A 17,488-nucleotide genomic window follows, 5' to 3' on the forward strand; every position below is an offset into this window, starting at 1 on the left:
GTACGAGGTGGGATCTCACCTGTGTTTTTTAAAACCACCTCACGTAGGTAAGTGCCAGGGTTTTTTCTGACATGGTGTTTTTCTATCGGAGGGGTTTTTTTTAATTAAAAAGAGGATAAAATCGTAACTATTTAAACTCTTCCCCCTTCACTCTGAAGTGGTACAACCCAACTTGTGCCGGCCGTGCCAGAGAGTGAACGTAGCGCATGCCGGGAAAACTTTGCCTTTCTTCCATTTCCCTAACGTACCTTCACCCGCCTCGTTCTGAGACAGTTGAATTCCCGACCGTTGCGTCACAACGGAAAAAGCCGTTGCTTTCGCCCAATAGGAGGGCGCGCGTCTTTGCGGCTGGCCAATGAGGAGGAGGAGGTGGGGAGGACAAAAGGTTTGCGCGTGACGTAGGCGCGGACGGGGGTTTGGAGGCGGCGGCGAAGTGAGTCAGTCTGAGGGGAGCGACGTCGAGACAAGATGGCGGCGATAATGGCGGCCGCGGGAGGAGCAGCAGCGCTGGCGACAGTAGGCCCCGGCCTCTCCGGTTCAGCGGTGGCGTCGTCCTCGTCGTCGTCGTCGTCCTCCGGCGGCTACTGCCCGCCAGCCCTCCCTCCTCCGGCTCTCCCCCCGCCTCCCGGCGCGGTCCGCATCGGCGACCGGCTGTACTCGGGGGTCCTCATCACGCTGGAGAACTGCCTCCTGTCGGCCGACGCCCTCCGCTTCACGCCTTCCATGGGCAGCGGCCTGGACGCCGAGACCGAGGCTCAGCTCCGAGTCACCGGCTGTGAGCTCATCCAGGCCGCCGGGATCCTGTTGCGGCTTCCTCAGGTGCGGAAGGAGCGAGCGCGCGCTAGGCCTAAACCTAAGGCCTAGGCCGCACTCGCCTCTGGGAAGGGAAGCCTTGAAATGGGATTAAGGAGGGACGGGGAAGAAAGAGGAGAAAAAAGACCAGAGAGAACCGGCAGCGGGTTCGTTGGGCGGTTGAGGGCAGTTGGAAGGTTCTGGAAGACGGTTGGAAAAGAACCTGTTACAGATTCTGAGTGTGATTCTGTCGGGTTTTTGTTTTTGGTTTTTTTTTTGTCCTATCTGAATCTAGACATCGAGGCTTCAGGATCCAGCGCTTTTATTTTTATAACTTAGTTCATATTTAGTTCATACAAAAAAAATGTATCTTGCCTTTGAGCCATTCAGGTAGCTTCACAAGACGATCCAGAAGTCAGTGTAAGAGAATTGCAGGTAAAGGTAATGTACTGTGGCTTTTGTACATATGTATGCAACCATATGATAAAAAGTAAGCTATTTTCTTTAGTATCTTCGTAAGTTGGACGAGAATTTTGGAGGGGGAATTCTTTTTTTCTTCCCCCCCTCCCCTAAGCTCCTGCTTCCATCTCACCTGATGGAAAGTGTTCTGGCAAACTGAAAACCTGCAGTGTTATTTGGTGAGTTTTTAGATAGTACTAATATAGATATTGCCTAGCTCTGGTTTTAGCATCTAAAGCTCTGTGTTCTCAAAGCCTGGGTCGTTGTTAGTATGTTTTTATACAGCTGTTAAAATGTTCCATTCTTCTGGGAAGATACAGACACTGGATCTCTTTTAGCGAATTATTGCAGCAAGTTTATTTTACAATAAAAGTGCTACCATGCTATATATCTTCAATATATATGATATGATTAAAAAGCATGACTCTCTGTTTTGTCTAAATATATTAATACATACCCAGAAAAAGTGGAGAAGCCTGTTTTTATAGAGAGCAATAAAAGCATGGTGCCAATAAAGTTCAAGCTTCTCTTTTTTTATTTCCCCACTCCACTTCTCTTTCTGGGCACCTCAGGTTTCCTCTGATCCTCTGGATGTACCTGGCAACAGAATTGGCTTTTTGGAGAGGAGTAGCCTTGTTAATCTGTTGCAGCAAAAGCAACAGAGACCTGTGACACTTCAAAATACTAGAAAAAATATTCTCCTAGAACTTCTGGAGTTAGATCCAGAACTTAGTTCCCATTGAAATCAGTTGGAACCTAAGCACAACTAATTTTATTTGGATCCAATATTTACCATTTAAGGTGTTAGAATACAATACTTTGTTAAAATTGGTGTTGGATTCATCAAAGAAAATAGTCATACCAGGTTGTAATGTCCATTCTGGACTGGAAAAGTAGACCATCACACACACCCATTTCTGAGTGGCTTATTCAAGAAGGAGAGTGGATTTAAGTGGATCTCTGGCTTGAGTCATCAAGGCAGTTTTTGACTTTTGGAGGAAAAGTCTGTCTGTGGTAACTTAACAAGTTATTTTATAGGATTAAGCAACCTTCATGAATTTGCTTAGTAGTCATGACAGTCTGTATCAAAACTCTCAGGTTCGGGGGTGGTATCCAAGTCACAGAAGCAAAAATGGGGCTTTTGCATTCAGAGCAAAGTGGAGCCCCCAGGGGACAGGACTCTTGCTCTCCTGCCTTGCTTATGTGGTTTCTAGAAGTATTTGATTGGTTACAGTTGGAAAATGGCTACCAAACTAGGTGGATCTTTGGACAGATACAGAAAGACTGTTTCCTGTAATGGATTAAATAAAATTATGAAGGTTGGATTCATGAACAGGAGGAATGCATGGGCAGCTGGTTGACTGCTGTGTCAAACAGAACATTAGACTAAATGAACCATTGGACTGGCAAAGCCAGGCACAACTAGATTTTTTTGATGGGGGGCGGGGTAAGGATTTGGGTAGATACATGGTGTGGAGGTCTGTCATTAGTTCTTAGCATTGATAGCTTAGTGGAACCCCCATGCCCAGAGGCAATATAACTCTGGATTCTAAGAGCTGGATGCCAATTTACAAATACAGTAATGGTTTTCACTATAAACTGGACAGATACTGTTGGGAGGATAATGCTGTAATACACGGACTGATGCTTTGATCTAGGATTGGGGCAATATATTCTTAAAGGGAAAGAGTTTTATAGGGAGGAGTGTGTGTTTGTGTAATGAGGTAGGATTTACATTAAAAATTGAACATAGGGCCTTTTTTAAAAGCTTGCTGAGAGGCGGTAGAATTGTGTTGTTGGGGCAGGGGTTATAACACACATTTCCCCAAGCAAAAATCATTTTGAAAGAGTACCAGTAGTTTGGTGGCTTTCTGGAGAAAACAAGTTAGCATTACCCTGTTTCTCATATTTTAAGACATACCCATAAAATAAGCCATAGCAGGAATTTTAAGCATTCAAGGAATATAAGCCATACCCCGAAAATAAGACATAGTGATAGGCACAGCAGCAAAGCCGGCCGCGGCAGGAGGAGGAGGAAAAAAATAAGACATCCCTTGAAAATAAGCCATAGTGTGTTTTTTTGAGGAAAAAATAAATATAAGACATGTCTTATAATATGAGAAACACGGTACTGTATGTGTGTAATGTTTTTGTAATTTTATATATAAGCTATATAATACACAGATGCAGTAGAGAAAATGTACTGTTATAATTGTGCTTTATGCTGGGGCTTCAGTTGGGAGGGTTCCTAAGAAGCTGTTGTATTTTAAGAGGAAAGAAGAGTAGGTGGTCTTTTTCAAAAGCAAGGAAAACAACTTGGGGAAGCACTGTTTGAGACTGTCTGACCTGGTCTTGATAAAGGAAAGCCTGCTGACTGGAACTCCCATGTTTTGGATGTAAATGTTTGGAGAATAGGAGAAAGGTGGTTGATTGGATTTGCTGCTTTGTTCAGCACTGGAGAAAAGGGGGGGGGTTGTTCTCGCTCCTGGACAGTTGAGCCCTAGAACTGAGGACCCGAGGCTGCCAAGCATGAGTAGATCTAAAAGATTCTGATAAGGTCCCCTTCTCACCCTGGAATGGGGATTTCAGATTCCAAAGAAAAGGAGGAAGGCAGAGAGGGAAAACCCCTGCTTAATGGAGGAGGTTCTCAAGGCCGTAGTTCTATTCCAGGAAATGAGTGATGTAACAGGTCTTGCCCGGAAATGACGCTATTCCCTCCCTTGCTAGTCTTGTATGTTTGCCAAGACATTCCGGCAAGCCTGCTGGTTACCACCCTTTTGAGGAGGATGTGTTGTTGTTTTCTGTTGTAACTAGAAGAGTTTTTGGTAACATTTCTCTTATGCTGAAACTGTGACGAGTTCCCTGTGGCTGATTCATCCTGCCTTGTATCTAGCGACTTGTTTTTCTTCTCATGTTTTTAGGGGAATCTACTCTTGGTTTCTCCTTCTGGACTGCCTGTGATCAAATGTTTTGTGCTCACTGATTGGCTTTTGAAAGGACTGTGTTGCCTAGTTTTGAGGAGGAACTACTATCTCTTTCATTTAGCTCTTAAATTTAACTGCTGGCTCTTGGGGGGGGGAGCTTAGGTGAGCAAAGCATTGTGGGCGGGTAAACTTTGTATGGTCTGAAGACCTGCATTAACACCAAGCAAATGTTTCAAACTCACTAGCCATGTTAGAGTAATTGGATGAGGATGGTTACAATTTGGTTAGTTTTGTACCTAAATATACTTGTGACTCCCACCTTCCCATCATGCAATTGACAGAGCACCAAGAAGTTCTTTGGAGTTCACTCCACCCTTTTTTAATTATGTTGCTTTTGCTGCTTTATTATAATTCACTCTGGTATCATGAAATTGATGAAGAGCAAAATAGAAATGGTGTAAACATTATCTGTGGAGGAGGAAGGGTATTTTTTGAGGGTATTCAATGACTGTTTCTTTCCTCTAGCAAGTGCTTGGCTTCACAGTACTAGGGCAGTCACACACATAGAAGGCATATTGTGTGACTAGGATTCTGGATCCATGCTGGGCTACAATCCTAACCCACTCACCTGGGAGTAAGCCATATTACCAATTTAGCTGGACTTGTTTCAGAGTAGGTATGGTTAATATTGCAATGTTGAATAGGAAAGATTTTCTAAAACACCTTAGCTCACTGCTGCATTAGTGCAGAACTAAGAAAGAAAGTAAGGTTTGGGGATAAAAGGAAATAAATGTGCCTCCCCAACTATACAGTATAGTCAACATTTCTTAAATATCCATGGCTTGTAATTGGTCAGGGCTTAAATCATTTATAGTGGTCTTACAGGTGCCGAATCAGTTGTGGTCTGTTAGCATTCCTTCAAACATCTCTATTTACTGTCGCATTAATACAGATTCTCACTTTTCTTTCCTAGGTGGCCATGGCTACAGGGCAGGTGTTATTCCAGCGTTTCTTTTATACAAAATCATTTGTGAAGCATTCCATGGAGGTATGGGATTTGTTCTATGCAATTAATAATTGGTATCAATTTGATTTTATTGATTAAGCATGGTAAACTAGTTTGCTGAGCTTCCTGCATGTTAGCCCAGTGTTAGCACACTGATTTGCAAATAATTGCTATTGATCTCAACTGTACTATTTCCAAGCAAGTGTGCTGAAGTGTTAGTTTGTCATTGAAATGTATTCTGCAAGCTATTCTGCCATCTCTGTAACATAGTGATTATTCTAGAAAATGGTTTTCTGGCATAGTTTGCATTTGAGGCAAAAAGTTCCAGAAATCTATTGATGGTCTCTTCAAGGATTAAAAAATGTGTCATTTGGCTCTCCTTTAAAGGGGAGTTCCACAGTTGGGGCTCAGCCATAGAAAAGAAGCACTCTGAAGGAGCATCACTGATAAGGTCAAATCTGAACTGATGGTCTTTCAAGCACCCCGGTCCCAAGCTGCTCAGGGCTTTCAAAGATAATGCATATCCCTTTCTCAATGTGCCCATAAATGCATGGTGAAGTTCCTTGTACAAGATGCTTACACTAGTCTAATGGCCATATTCTGCATGTTATTGCTCCTTTACCTGTTGGAGATAGTAAGAGATCAGAATAAAACTTAGCTATGTTCCATATGCTTTTACAGCATGTGTCGATGGCCTGTGTTCACTTGGCGTCGAAAATTGAAGAAGCCCCAAGGCGGATAAGAGATGTCATTAATGTGTTCCACAGACTTCGGTATCTGAGAGAGAAAAAGTAAGTCAACTGTTACTCCAACTGTGTGCCTTCACACAGTACTGTATCTGTTTCTAGGGATTGTGGTAATTACTCAAGGGCCATTTGTGACATCCATTACCCCCTGCCCAAAACTCTGGAGGATTTCATGCAACCCCAAAGAAACACACACACACACCCCAAAAAAACGGTGAAATTTTAGAATTTCAAATTGTAATAGGATAACTGCAGGGGGTTGAAAGATTGCTTTGGTAGGTGCTTCCTCTCCTCTGAGATTTTGGTAGTTTCTTCTGAAGGGAGGGGTTTGCCAATTGTAGCTAATAAGGCTACACTTCTTGGGAGGGGTCATTTTTGGAGTAAGTTTCCATGACTCCTACGAGTTGGCTGTTCCAAAGGGAAGTTTGGGGTTCAAAAAGGAGACCAGTTCCAGTGTTGCCTAGACAGCTACAGACTTGAAAGTCCCCACAGTCAATTCTCCAGTTTCTTGGATAACTTGGTTCAAATTTAATCTTATGCTTATGAGACACCAAAGTTGTGTTATTCCAGTGAGGTATGTCCATTGTTGCTCTGCTTTGGTAGGAGGGCTTTAAACTGATTTTTTTTCCCCTATTCTTCCCCCCCCCCCCAAAAAAAAAAAATCACAGGAAGCCTGTACCTTTGATACTGGATCAAGAGTATGTTAACTTGAAGAACCAAATTATAAAGGCTGAGAGGAGAGTTCTGAAGGAGTTGGGATTTTGTGTACACGTGAAGCATCCCCACAAGGTTTGTATTTCTTTTGTCTTTTTAAGTTTGTCTTCTGAGCAGTGGATAAGGAATTGGCCTGTTCTTAATGTAGCCAAACCATTTGCAGTCTTTGTCTCTCATTTCAAGAATTGCCTGCTAGTTGATCCTGTCTCATTTGGTGAATGAAGACTGGTTGCTTCAGATGTTAGGTGCTACTTAGACTTAGCTATGCTTGATTTCTCCATTCCAAGTCCTTGGCATGAAAGCAGCTTATTCTTGTGCAAGCAGGTAACAACACAATTGTGTATCTCTTGGGTAGTGTGTGATAAGACTGGCGGGTCATCCCTACAAGTGGCACAGTGCAGAACTACATTTGTGTTGCTAAGACATTCCTACTTCAGAGAGGGACTGGTGGCTGCTTCTTTTCCTCCCACTTTGTATGCTTTACTGTTTGGCTTACTTTTTGCCCTGAAAATAATTGAGACATGTTCTATCACTTTAAAGAAGCAGGGAGACAGTTTTCATTGGCCGCTTTCTTTCTTTTTTTTGTCCTGTTGTGCAGTCATGGCTGGTACGTCACTTGCCATGGCACCACTCTAGCATCTCTTGAGTTTGATGTCTGATTAACTGTGCCAGTAAGCAGGCAGCGCTGGAGAGTTAATCAGGTGTATGGACCCAATTCTGTGCCCAACTGAAGCTTACAGACCTCCCTTGTTCCATTCAGGTTTGGCACAATCCCCTTCTCTTCCCCTACCTCAGCTGCCCTTGGTGCTCATGTTCTAGTTTTGCCACTTTACATAATTACTTCAGCATTAGCCACTCATGGCTGGCTCCCCCAGGATACTCAAGAGGTCAAAGCCCAGAGGGTGTCTTAGGTTTGCTGGATCGTCTTGGACAGGTAAAGGGACCCCTGACAATTCAGTCCAGCTGTGACCAACTCTGGGGTTGTGGCGCTCATCTTGTGTTATTGGCCGAGGGAGCCGGTGTACGGCTTCCAGGTCGTGTGGTCAGCATGACAAAGCCGCTTCTGGCAAACGAGCAACACAGGGAAACGCCGTTTACCTTCCCGCTGTAGCGGTACCTATTTATGTACTTGCACTTTGACGTGCTTTTGAACTGCTAGGTTGGCAGGAGCTGGGACCGAGCACAGGAGCTCACCCTGTCATGCGGATTCGAACCGCCGACCTTCTGATCGGCAAGCCCCAGGCTCAGTGGTTTAACCCACAGCGCCACCCGCGTCCCACCATCTTGGACAGGGCATGCTACAAATCCTGACATATTTCACAAGATTGTAAGTCTTGATTGTAGGATTGAATTCTGCCCTGTAAAGGAAGGGCAGGATTTAAAAATGGGCAGAATACATAGTAGCATTTTCTAAGTTTTCAATCTAGTTTGACACCTGTCTGCTGTGAAAATGTAAGCCCTTCCATAGTAGGTAGGGTAACCATGAGTAGAAGCTTATGATAACCCAGTAGTGCAGGTTCCCATCTTCTCTGACTTTTTCAGTCCTCAGATCTCCACTATCCTTCATGATCTTTTTGCCTGGTGGTTCTGGGTCTTTTTAAAAAATATTATTTTTATTAGTTTTCCATTTAATAATATATTATTATTATATTATTGCATTTTGTACATTTTCCAATTCTAATAAATTCCATACCAAATAAACCTCAAACTTTAAATATATAAAGGGAGAAAATTTCTCATTACAAGTCTTCAGACAACTCTGCTAGTGATGTTAATTGCTTACAATAATCTTTTACATATCATGTAAATTTACTCCAGTCTTTTTGGAATACTTGATCATGCTGGTTTTGGATTTTTTCTGTTAGCTTTGCCAGTTCCACAGAGTCTCATTTTCATCTGCCACTCTTCTTTCGTTGGTACTTCTTGTATTTTCCAATTTTTGAAAAAATGAAAAATTGTGGTTCTGGGTCTTGATTCAGTAGATCATTTACTCTTCGCTCTACCCTTTCTCCCCCCCCAAAAAATCTGACCTGTGTTTACTTATACATTGCAACAAATCTTTGTATAGAAGTGCTTCCACCATTTCCCTCTTTGTTACTCCTGTATCTTTGAAGCAAGCACTGAAGAAGGAAAGCTGCCAAATAATATTTGCACAAATAATAAGAGACACATGTGAACAGATTAAAATTATACATTTGGGAGACAGCTGCAGACTTCAGTGCAGAGGAAAAAAGCTTTGCTGCGCATATACACTCATGAGTACCACTTCTCTGACATCCTAAAACATATTCTTAACGTTTTATACACACTGTGTGGAGTCTTATCAGGCCATTGATCCAGAGTAGAATAACCTGCATTGCATGGGTACCCTCCTCTATCTAGATGAAAACCTCTTTCCACCACTTGGATCACCTGTATAACTCAATCACCCGTATCTTCCAGATAATCGTTATGTACCTTCAGGTATTAGAATGTGAACGTAACCAACACCTGGTCCAGACCTCATGGTAAGTTGATGTTTCTTGTTTTTATTGAGGCCAGCGGGGCAATGGCAAAAATATGTCATGTGTGGGGTCAATACTTTTCTCCTCCACTGCCATGTTCATGGCATGAGTATGGTTCCAGTCTTAGCCTGGAATGCCGCATCTATCACCCCAAGTTGACGGGCCTCTTTGTTAAAGATTCAGACACTGTCTTAAATGGTAAGAGAGCTTTAAACCCTCGCAAATGCACCCTTTGCTCTTTCTTCCTTTTACTCCTGCCCATTCAAATTACTGCTCAGGAGCAGGGCGTGAAGGCACCCGCCCTTCCGTTTGCCCAACAGCATGTGTCATTCAGATGTATGCTACCTCTGAATAAGGGGTTAACCGTAGATAATACCCCCTTCATTCTTAGTGTGGGCAGGGGGTCACTTCTGCCATACCATTATTTTACTTGAAAATTATTGGAAAAACAACCCTGCTCATACAGTTTTCAGCTTCTTGATATTGGTTATGCAATGTATTATGTCCATATGTAGTCTACCTGCCCCTTTCTTGGAATGGGTTTATATTAAATATCCGCACACACACCCGACGTTCCCAAAAAAGCATACAGTGACAAATGGTAACCTGTGAAAACTGACATGATGTAAAAATTGACCTGAAAGCAAAGTTTGTGTTTCTACTGACTAAAACTGTCTGGCTGTTTTGAAGGAGAACCTCTTTTGACTCTTCTTTTCTGTACTCTTTTGATCAAAGGGTAGCCTCTGAGGGTAAGTGACTAAGACTTCTCCTCTGCTGCCCAAGCGCTATGGTGCAGGGATAACTGCCGTCTTCAGTCAAACCCAAGCAGGCTCCACAGAGAGAAGGCTGGCTCTAGACAGGTGGTATGCGTACACAAGTCGAGTTAAAACTGGCCGACTGCTGCTTGTGATTTTTTTAACTTGTTAAATTTTATTTGTGCATTTTTCAGATAAGTCTGTGTTACTGTCAGGATGCTTTGTTCCCATTTTATGTCCTTTTAAAAAACGCAGACTCTTTTATTAAACTTGGGTTTAAAATCTTTGTGGGGTTGGGTTTTTAAAAACTTAATTCATACTTGCATTGCAATAAGAAGATATGTTACTTCATAGCACCTCAAATTTATTCTGTTGTTCTTTTTAAACTGTGTGTTTTGGGCTCCTGCCCATAACTACCGGAACTTCTGTAAAACTTCGGATGTATTTCTGCAGCGGGTTCCTTCCTCCACACATCATAACAAATGCTTTTGGAACTTGGATTATATTGTGAGATACTGCAGTTCAATGTGGGGAAATAAATACAGGACCACCCAGGCAGTCCCTTTGGTTGCACCTAAAATAGGACTTTCAAAGTCCCTGAAACACTTTTAAAGAATGATGTATGCCTTTAAAGGGCTGGCCTACTCTTCAAAATCCCAGCTCATCTGGGTTAGTCTAAATGGCAGTGGAAACATTTTGGATCCAATTAACCCTAGTATTTTTTCAAAACCTGCTGATTGAAGACTAAAAATCATTGCTACCCACAGCCAGAGTCCCCATATTCTTCAGCTGCTTTGGTTGTGAACAAATTATGGAGGAATTATGTGCATAGCCTGATTGGATATAGTGACATTGGTCACATATTTGCATCTTTATGACAGGCACAAACCATAGGCCCATTCCATTTTACAACTGTTTAAACTTTGTTCTGGGTTTTGTCCACTGCATTTTGGTGTGTTGTAAGGAATTATCCTTCACATTTCCATTTTAAGGTCACAAATGTGTGAAATGTTCTGGGTGGGCTTTGTGCAATATTTTTACAGTGCAATATTTTTTACAGTTGCCTCATTCTGTGAACATTTGTGTTGAGAAACCTTATTACAGTGGGGCAGTCTGGAACCGGCCCAGTGAAGAACCTTTGGTCCTTCAGCAGTGACAATACCAGACACCTGGACTGAATATCTGTGACGCTCTCTCTAAAAGCGATTGTGTGTCGGATGCCTTCCTGACTGGAGACTGGTCCCTCCAAAAGAAGCTTGCGACAGAAGATTCTGAATGTTTGGGAAAAGCCGGACCTGTGACTTCAGACTGTCCGTTTTCAAGTTTGCATGTCGCTCTGCGTGACGGGATAAAACCTAGATTTTGACAGAATTCTTCAAATTATGCTTCAAAAGTTGTGCCTACCGTAAAATAAAATGAATATGTGATGTTGTTTTGCATGAAAACAGGCCAGTAGCTCATAGCGGGGAGAAAAGTGAAGTTAAAATTGGTTCTCTTTCATAAAATGCCAACGTCCAGTTAATAAATACTTGGCAGTTGTCCTTCCCTGTCAAATATGTGCACTCCAACTTCTTGTCAGGTTTCACAGGATTAACTAGGATTCAAACAGCTGTAGAATGCCCTAGGCAGCTAGCTACAGTGTGCCTTAAAAGCAGCATAGCCAAAGCAGGGGATTTCTGCAACTTTTCCCCCTCCTTTTTGTCTTCTCAGGAACTACATGAACGATAGCCTGCGGACAGATGTCTTTGTAAGGTTCCACCCCGAGAGCATCGCTTGCGCCTGCATCTACCTTGCTGCTAGGACCCTGGAGGTTGGTGTTAACCTGGCTCGTGCTATATAAGATGCTCTTGTTTTCCTTGTGGAGTTTTTACTGCCGCAATGAGTGTGTTTAATGAACAAATGTGGAGGATTTAGTTGTAGCTGCCTTTTTATTTTTGCTCTCATGTGCAGAAGGAAAATGGTGACTTACGTAGACATTTCCCCCTTTCCCAAGTCAGTACCCTCCTTCATACACAGAAGGAAAGTGGGAGCTCAGACCTAAGGAGAAATGTAGCCTTGATGTAAATCACACCACTTAACTCCCTCAAAACCACATACCTCATTGGTTATAAACAGTAAAAGGCTAAGAGTGTGATTATTGTCTGAAAGGGGAAGTGATCCTTAGAGTGATTTTGAATGGGTTGGGGGTTTTTGGTGACTAAAGGTTGAACGGTGTCTTGCTTACAGATTCCACTTCCAAACCGCCCTCACTGGTTCCTGCTGTTTGGAGCCACGGAAGAGGAAATCCAGGAGATATGCACAAAAATTTTGCAATTGTATACACGTAAAAAGGTTGGTCCTGCTTATTCTTTCGAGTTTTTCAAACGGGTGGAAAAGCACACTGGTGTGTTTTTAAGACTTCAGGGTACATATTTTCCAAGTTCTGGGGATCAGAATCTAAACTTCTTCTTTTTTTTCATCTTGAGTACCTGGAGAATTTTGTTCCATCCTCCCTGCCACACAGATTTGGGATTTGTGTTGCATCCCAAATTGTGCACATAATAATAGCAATATTGCTTAATAAACAAGGTAACCTTGCCAGTAGCACATCTCATAAAAGTGCCTGGTGTTTTGTTCCCTTGCCTTACCTCGCATTTTCCATTGTAACCCTGTCTGTGCAATGCGCTTATGTAGGTGCCAGATCAATATTTTGCTAAAGCACACACCCATTTCCACAGGTTGATCTAGCTATCCTGGAAAGCCGAGTAGAGAAGAAAAAGCTCGCCATCGAAGAGGCAAAAGCGCAAGCCAAAGGCCTCTTACCAGACGGAACACCCAATTTGGATACCGTGTCAGGGTTTTCTCCTGCTCCCAAAACTGGTTGGTATCCCTGGTCATGTATGTGTAGTTCCTCACACTATCTCTGGACAGCCAGGGATATAGGTGCAGTATCATTTTTGAATGCCCTCCCACCTTAAAAACAAACTCCTTGCAAATGGAAAACTACCCTATCACTGGGAAGGTTCTAGTTCTTTATATGCAGTGCTGGTTTCTCCTTGCAAGGAGTTATTAGGGTAGAGCATTAAGAAACAGACCCCAAACTAAACCTGTGCATGTCATTCATTGTGCTGCCTACCTGCTCTGTGTTGGCCAGGCCTAATTTCTCTAGCTATGGGACGAATCCTCCCATCCTTATTAAGGTTTAGGCCTTAATTGTAGAAAATTAGATGTCTGCTCACATGTGCTGCCTTTTATATGAGGAGGATGACTTTAGTCCTCACTTCAACACAGTGACCCAATTGAAATTGGTGGCTGGGTATGTAGGAAGCTGGTACAGCATTCCGTCTGGTTGGTGTCTCATTTAAATCTAGTTCTCTGCAGCTGAGTAATGATAAACAAATGGGTGGCGGCAACCTAGTTTTAAAGGAGCTGTCAGCCACATGGAATGTCACACAGGTAAATTACACATGCAGGATCACATTTGAAGTTGTATCCCATTTAGCATATACGCTGCAACCTAACATGATAAGTAAAGTAGGACCTGTTGTTGTATTGATAGTAGTTGTCAGCCTTTCTGATCAAAGCTCTCATTATGGTGAACTTGTAGATTTGTGTCAGCACTCCTGACTTTATTTTCCAGGGTTTTTCTGGACATAGAACATTGTAATCTGAAGGCCCTGGCTTGTCTCCAATGCTGGCCCTACGCTGAATATACCCACTGAAGTTTCTGGACATGGTTGACTATGGTCCATTCATTTCAGTGGGTTTACTCTGAGTAGAACTTACTTGGATATGACCCCCTATCTGTAAAAGTGCATTGTTGGTTAGAAGCATGTCATCCCTAAGTTTTGACTGGACTTTCCTCTTACACATCTCTAGAGTCTCCAAAAGAAAATAAAGGCACCAAGCCTTCCCCACTTGCTGTGCAGGTGGTAAAAAACGCCAAGCGGAAAATGGAAGGGACGAAGCGAATGAAATCCAACAGTCCTGTCAATGGGTAAGGGCCTTGCATGATAAACTGGTCTCTTCCCCCCCCTTCCCCCGGTATCTATTTCTTTGAATGCTTTTGCAGCAGTGCAGGTCCGTAGCACTGCTCCATAAGGCCATGAGGGACTATAGGTGTGGCTTTGGCATAGTCAAAGCTTCTTTCCAGGGATACTGCCTCCTGTCTGGCTTAAATTACGTTGTGGGCATAAGGGTCTCTGAGCCTCTTTGGGGTGATATTAGCACAGGCTAAAGTAGCTTTAAAAATTTGGGACACACATCTCTAGATCATACTGAGTCCAGATAACTGTGACCGACCTGCTTCTGATAACTTTATCCTAGCCTTATTGTGACAATATTGCCCCAGAAGTGGGTTATCCTGATTTTTTGCCTTGGGTATATGTGTACCTAGGTTGAGGGGGTGACTGGGCTGCTTGTTGCTTTGACATCAAATTCTCTTGCTTTAACCTTCCAGCGTTCAGAAAGGCCGAGACAGCAGGAGTCGGAGCGGAAGTAGAGACCAGAGTTATTCCAGGTCTCCCTCAAGGTCACCATCTCCAAAGCAGAGGTATGTACTGCAGTGCACTCTGGAAGGGACTAGAGTTCCAACTCTACCAATGCCTAAGCTGGGAAGAGAGCAACCCCGTACCTCTCAGAGCAGCGTCTCACTTGAATGTAGTGGTAGTGATTGGCCACCACTCTGTCTCTGGCATTTCAGATGATTTTGGGGCCTTGTCCTCACAGAGGCTGGAACACTTGACTTTATTCCACCACAGAAATAGGATCTCTGCATTTAGGGGAAAGCATTCCTGTTAGATGTCACAGGGGAAAGGGATTTACCCTAGACTTTTCCTTGACCTGCAAGTTTTCCATGTGTTTGATTCAGTCATGCAAGGCCATGATATTGCTTGCTTTACCTGTTAATGTAGATATAAAAGGAGAAGTTGAACAGGCATTTTAATTTCCAGCGTGGATTTAAAAGCTGTGAGGGAGGGGAGATCTTACCTTGGCAAACACCTGGTCCCCATTTGCTGATATCATGGGGAATATGTCTGGGGGTAGGCATAATTCCTTGGTGATTTGCCGGCCAACCACATTAAGCCCAGAGAGACTCTGTTTCTCTCTTCCCCAAGCCCCACTTTCCAGAGCCACAGCAGTATTTCTGCAGCCATTGCAATGTTTCTGCTGCACCTGATGATGATGATGATGACCTCATCATCAATATCAAAACGTGCCTGATCTGAGCTACAGCAAAGCTCTCTGATAGGACCTGGAGCACCTATCCACAGGTGCCTAGGAATGCTGTTGTCCCGGTGGGGTGTGCTTGTTCCACGATTGGAGCCACAGGGGTGTCTTTCTCAAATTTGCTAGCAAACTCAAGCCTTTTCCCCCTTGTCCCCTCCACCAGGAAGAGTGAAAGCTATTCCCCATCGAGCGGCTCCAAATCCCACAGCCGCTCGAGGAGCCGAAGTGACTCTCCACCACGGCAGTTCAACCATGGCAGCTCGAGCTACAAAGCCTCCAAGATGAGGAGCTACAAGAAGGCCAAGGGGTACAAATACACCTCTCCCAAGCAGCGGAAATCCCGCAGCAGGAGCTCATCACGGTCCCGGAGCCGCTCGCGAGAACGCTCAGACCACTCTGGGAAGTACAAGAAGAAGAGCCACTACTACAGGGATCAGAGGCCTGAGCGGCCCCACTCCTACGAGAGGCCAGGCCACCGCTACGAGAGGGAGCACCCTGGCCACAGCCGGCATCGCAGATGAGCAGGACCAGAGAACAGCCAACGCGAGCTCTCGCTCTGTCTTCCGGGGGCTCACAGACTTAAAACTCTTGGTGCTTGCTTGGTGCAAGGAAGGATAGTTAGAAGGACTTAATTGTGACATGTCCCATTTAGTATGGTTGGGTTTTTTTTTGGAAGGGCAGGTGTCTTTTGAGTCTCCTCAAAGTGTGGGAGAGCCTCCCTCTCTTCCTGGATCATCTGTCTGTGCTCGACAGGCGATGCTCCTTTGCTGCTACAGAAGCAGGACTGTTTGCAAATAATATTGGACTCTGTGGAGAGAATTGCCTTATGAGGCTGGTCAGAGTGTTCAGAAATTGCCCTTCCCAGCCCCAAAGGATTTTGGACACTCAGACCATACAGCATTGCTTGGTGCTAACAGCAGTCCTTGTTCATTTATTTCACAGTGGACTTGATTGCGTTGTAGAACACAAGGTGATTTTTTTTTAAAGAATGCCTATATTAGGCGGCCTTTTTGTGTGTGTATATATCTGGTGTTGGAACAGTAAGGACAGAGAAAGGCCTTTACCCATTGAATTTCACCCACAAAGTGCAAATGTATTGAATAGAATTGGGGGGGGGCTTTGTAACCTGCATACAGAATATTGAGAAATTCAAATTCCTCAACTAAAGACTTCTCCTCACCCCTTCTTTCTTTTTGCATAAAGAACTCTGTGGAAATGTGAAAGTATTTAGATTCAGTGTGTTGGAAGTGGTCTATTTTTAAAAACGTGGTGAAATGCCTGGTGCTGGCCACCAGCTCAGGACTTCGGATGCTTTCATATAATATAACGTTTTATGTGGTTTAGATAAACTCTCTACTCAGGATCTTTAAAAACTCTTGAAGAACTGATAGTTTGCCCTCCCGTTGCTTGCTTATAAGAAGGTGTTTATATTAAGAGAGAAATTGTATGCAGCGCAGGAATATCCGTTTTAGTGGTATATCTGAGCTGTCTTCCTGTTCCTGGATTTTCATTAAAGTATTTGATTTTATATTTAAAAACTTTCTGCCTCTGTCCTCGCCTAGGATGGTTGTTTAGTATCAGCATTGGAAACAAAATGGGTTTGTTCTTAGCCTGTGATAACCCCAGGGGGCTTTTTTCCAACACCAAATCTTAACTAAGGAATAGTTAATAAGGGTTTCTCCACTGGTGGACAGGTGGAGAATGCAGTACAGTGGAACCTCGGGTTACAAATGCTTCAGGTTACAAACGCTTCAGGTTACAGAAGGATGAGAACAGAAATTGTGCAGCGACGGGAGGCCCCATTAGCTAAAGTGGTACCTCAGGTTAAGAACGGACCTTTGGAACGAATTAAATACGTAACCAGAGGTACCACTGTATGGGGTGTTGAACTTCCTGTACATCTCTACTCCTTTTAAAGCCTCCTTTTATTTTATGTAGCAATGTCTGAGTGCATGGGCAAAAAATGGAGTTTTCCGCTCCCAAGAAATCAGCAAGGGGGTGTAGAGAAGCAGGGGACTGGGGGGGGGGGAGGGAGTGGCTTGCCTAACGTCACCAAGTGAATACTGACCTGAGATTCAGAGTTCTGCAGGACAGCTCATGCCATGTGCGTAAGAGCAGGATTGCAGAACCTCTGACCCATGGGCCATTCTTGGCTGGTAAGGCCATTTCTCCCAAAACCATGCCCACCTGTCCCAAGTGTTGTCAACTGCCGTCCAGGTTCCATCCTGACATCAGGTCAGGTGATGGGCAGGACTACCCACTTGTCAACATTGGCCCATGAGGGGAGATAAAGATCTAGCCTGTGAAGCTAAAGCGGTTCTCCATGCCTGGCTTTAAAACTCTCTTGCATTTGTAAATTGAGGATTAAGAGGGATAAACC

General features: G+C 43.7%; 1 protein-coding gene across 3 annotated transcripts; it reads left to right on the forward strand.

Moving 5' to 3' along the window:
- Positions 1 to 396: 396 nt before the first annotated feature.
- Positions 397 to 17,088, forward strand: CCNL2 (cyclin L2). Of its 3 annotated transcripts, XM_035119118.2 has the most exons (11): positions 397 to 819; positions 5,149 to 5,223; positions 5,863 to 5,972; positions 6,596 to 6,716; positions 9,084 to 9,148; positions 11,611 to 11,710; positions 12,127 to 12,231; positions 12,618 to 12,759; positions 13,759 to 13,876; positions 14,339 to 14,431; positions 15,272 to 17,088. In XM_035119118.2, exons 1-11 carry the CDS (start codon positions 469 to 471, stop codon positions 15,627 to 15,629), a joined length of 1,638 nt encoding a protein of 545 aa, XP_034975009.1. In that variant the 5' UTR covers positions 397 to 468; the 3' UTR covers positions 15,630 to 17,088. The 3 variants fall into 3 exon arrangements, with proteins under 3 accessions (XP_034975009.1, XP_034975011.1, XP_034975010.1); XM_035119120.2 differs by lacking the exons at positions 397 to 819; positions 5,149 to 5,223; positions 5,863 to 5,972; positions 6,596 to 6,716 and having other exon boundaries at positions 7,270 to 10,005; XM_035119119.2 differs by lacking the exons at positions 397 to 819; positions 5,149 to 5,223; positions 5,863 to 5,972; positions 6,596 to 6,716 and having other exon boundaries at positions 7,270 to 9,148; positions 9,881 to 11,710.
- The last annotated feature ends 400 nt before the right edge of the window (positions 17,089 to 17,488 follow it).

The sequence above is a fragment of the Zootoca vivipara genome, chromosome 6 (genome assembly GCF_963506605.1).
Source record: "Zootoca vivipara chromosome 6, rZooViv1.1, whole genome shotgun sequence".
Lineage (NCBI taxonomy): Eukaryota > Metazoa > Chordata > Lepidosauria > Squamata > Lacertidae > Zootoca > Zootoca vivipara.

What these genes read in the sequence shown, in the direction of transcription:
- CCNL2 (XM_035119118.2), top strand. Translation starts at nt 469, where the DNA reads ATGGCGGCGATAATGGCGGCCGCGGGAGGAGCAGCAGCGCTGGCGACA. An exon ending in TTGTGAAGCATTCCATGGAG is followed by an intron (nt 5,224 to 5,862) that starts GTATGGGATTTG and finishes ATGCTTTTACAG; the next exon opens with CATGTGTCGATGGCCTGTGT. An exon ending in ACGTGAAGCATCCCCACAAG is followed by an intron (nt 6,717 to 9,083) that starts GTTTGTATTTCT and finishes CGTATCTTCCAG; the next exon opens with ATAATCGTTATGTACCTTCA.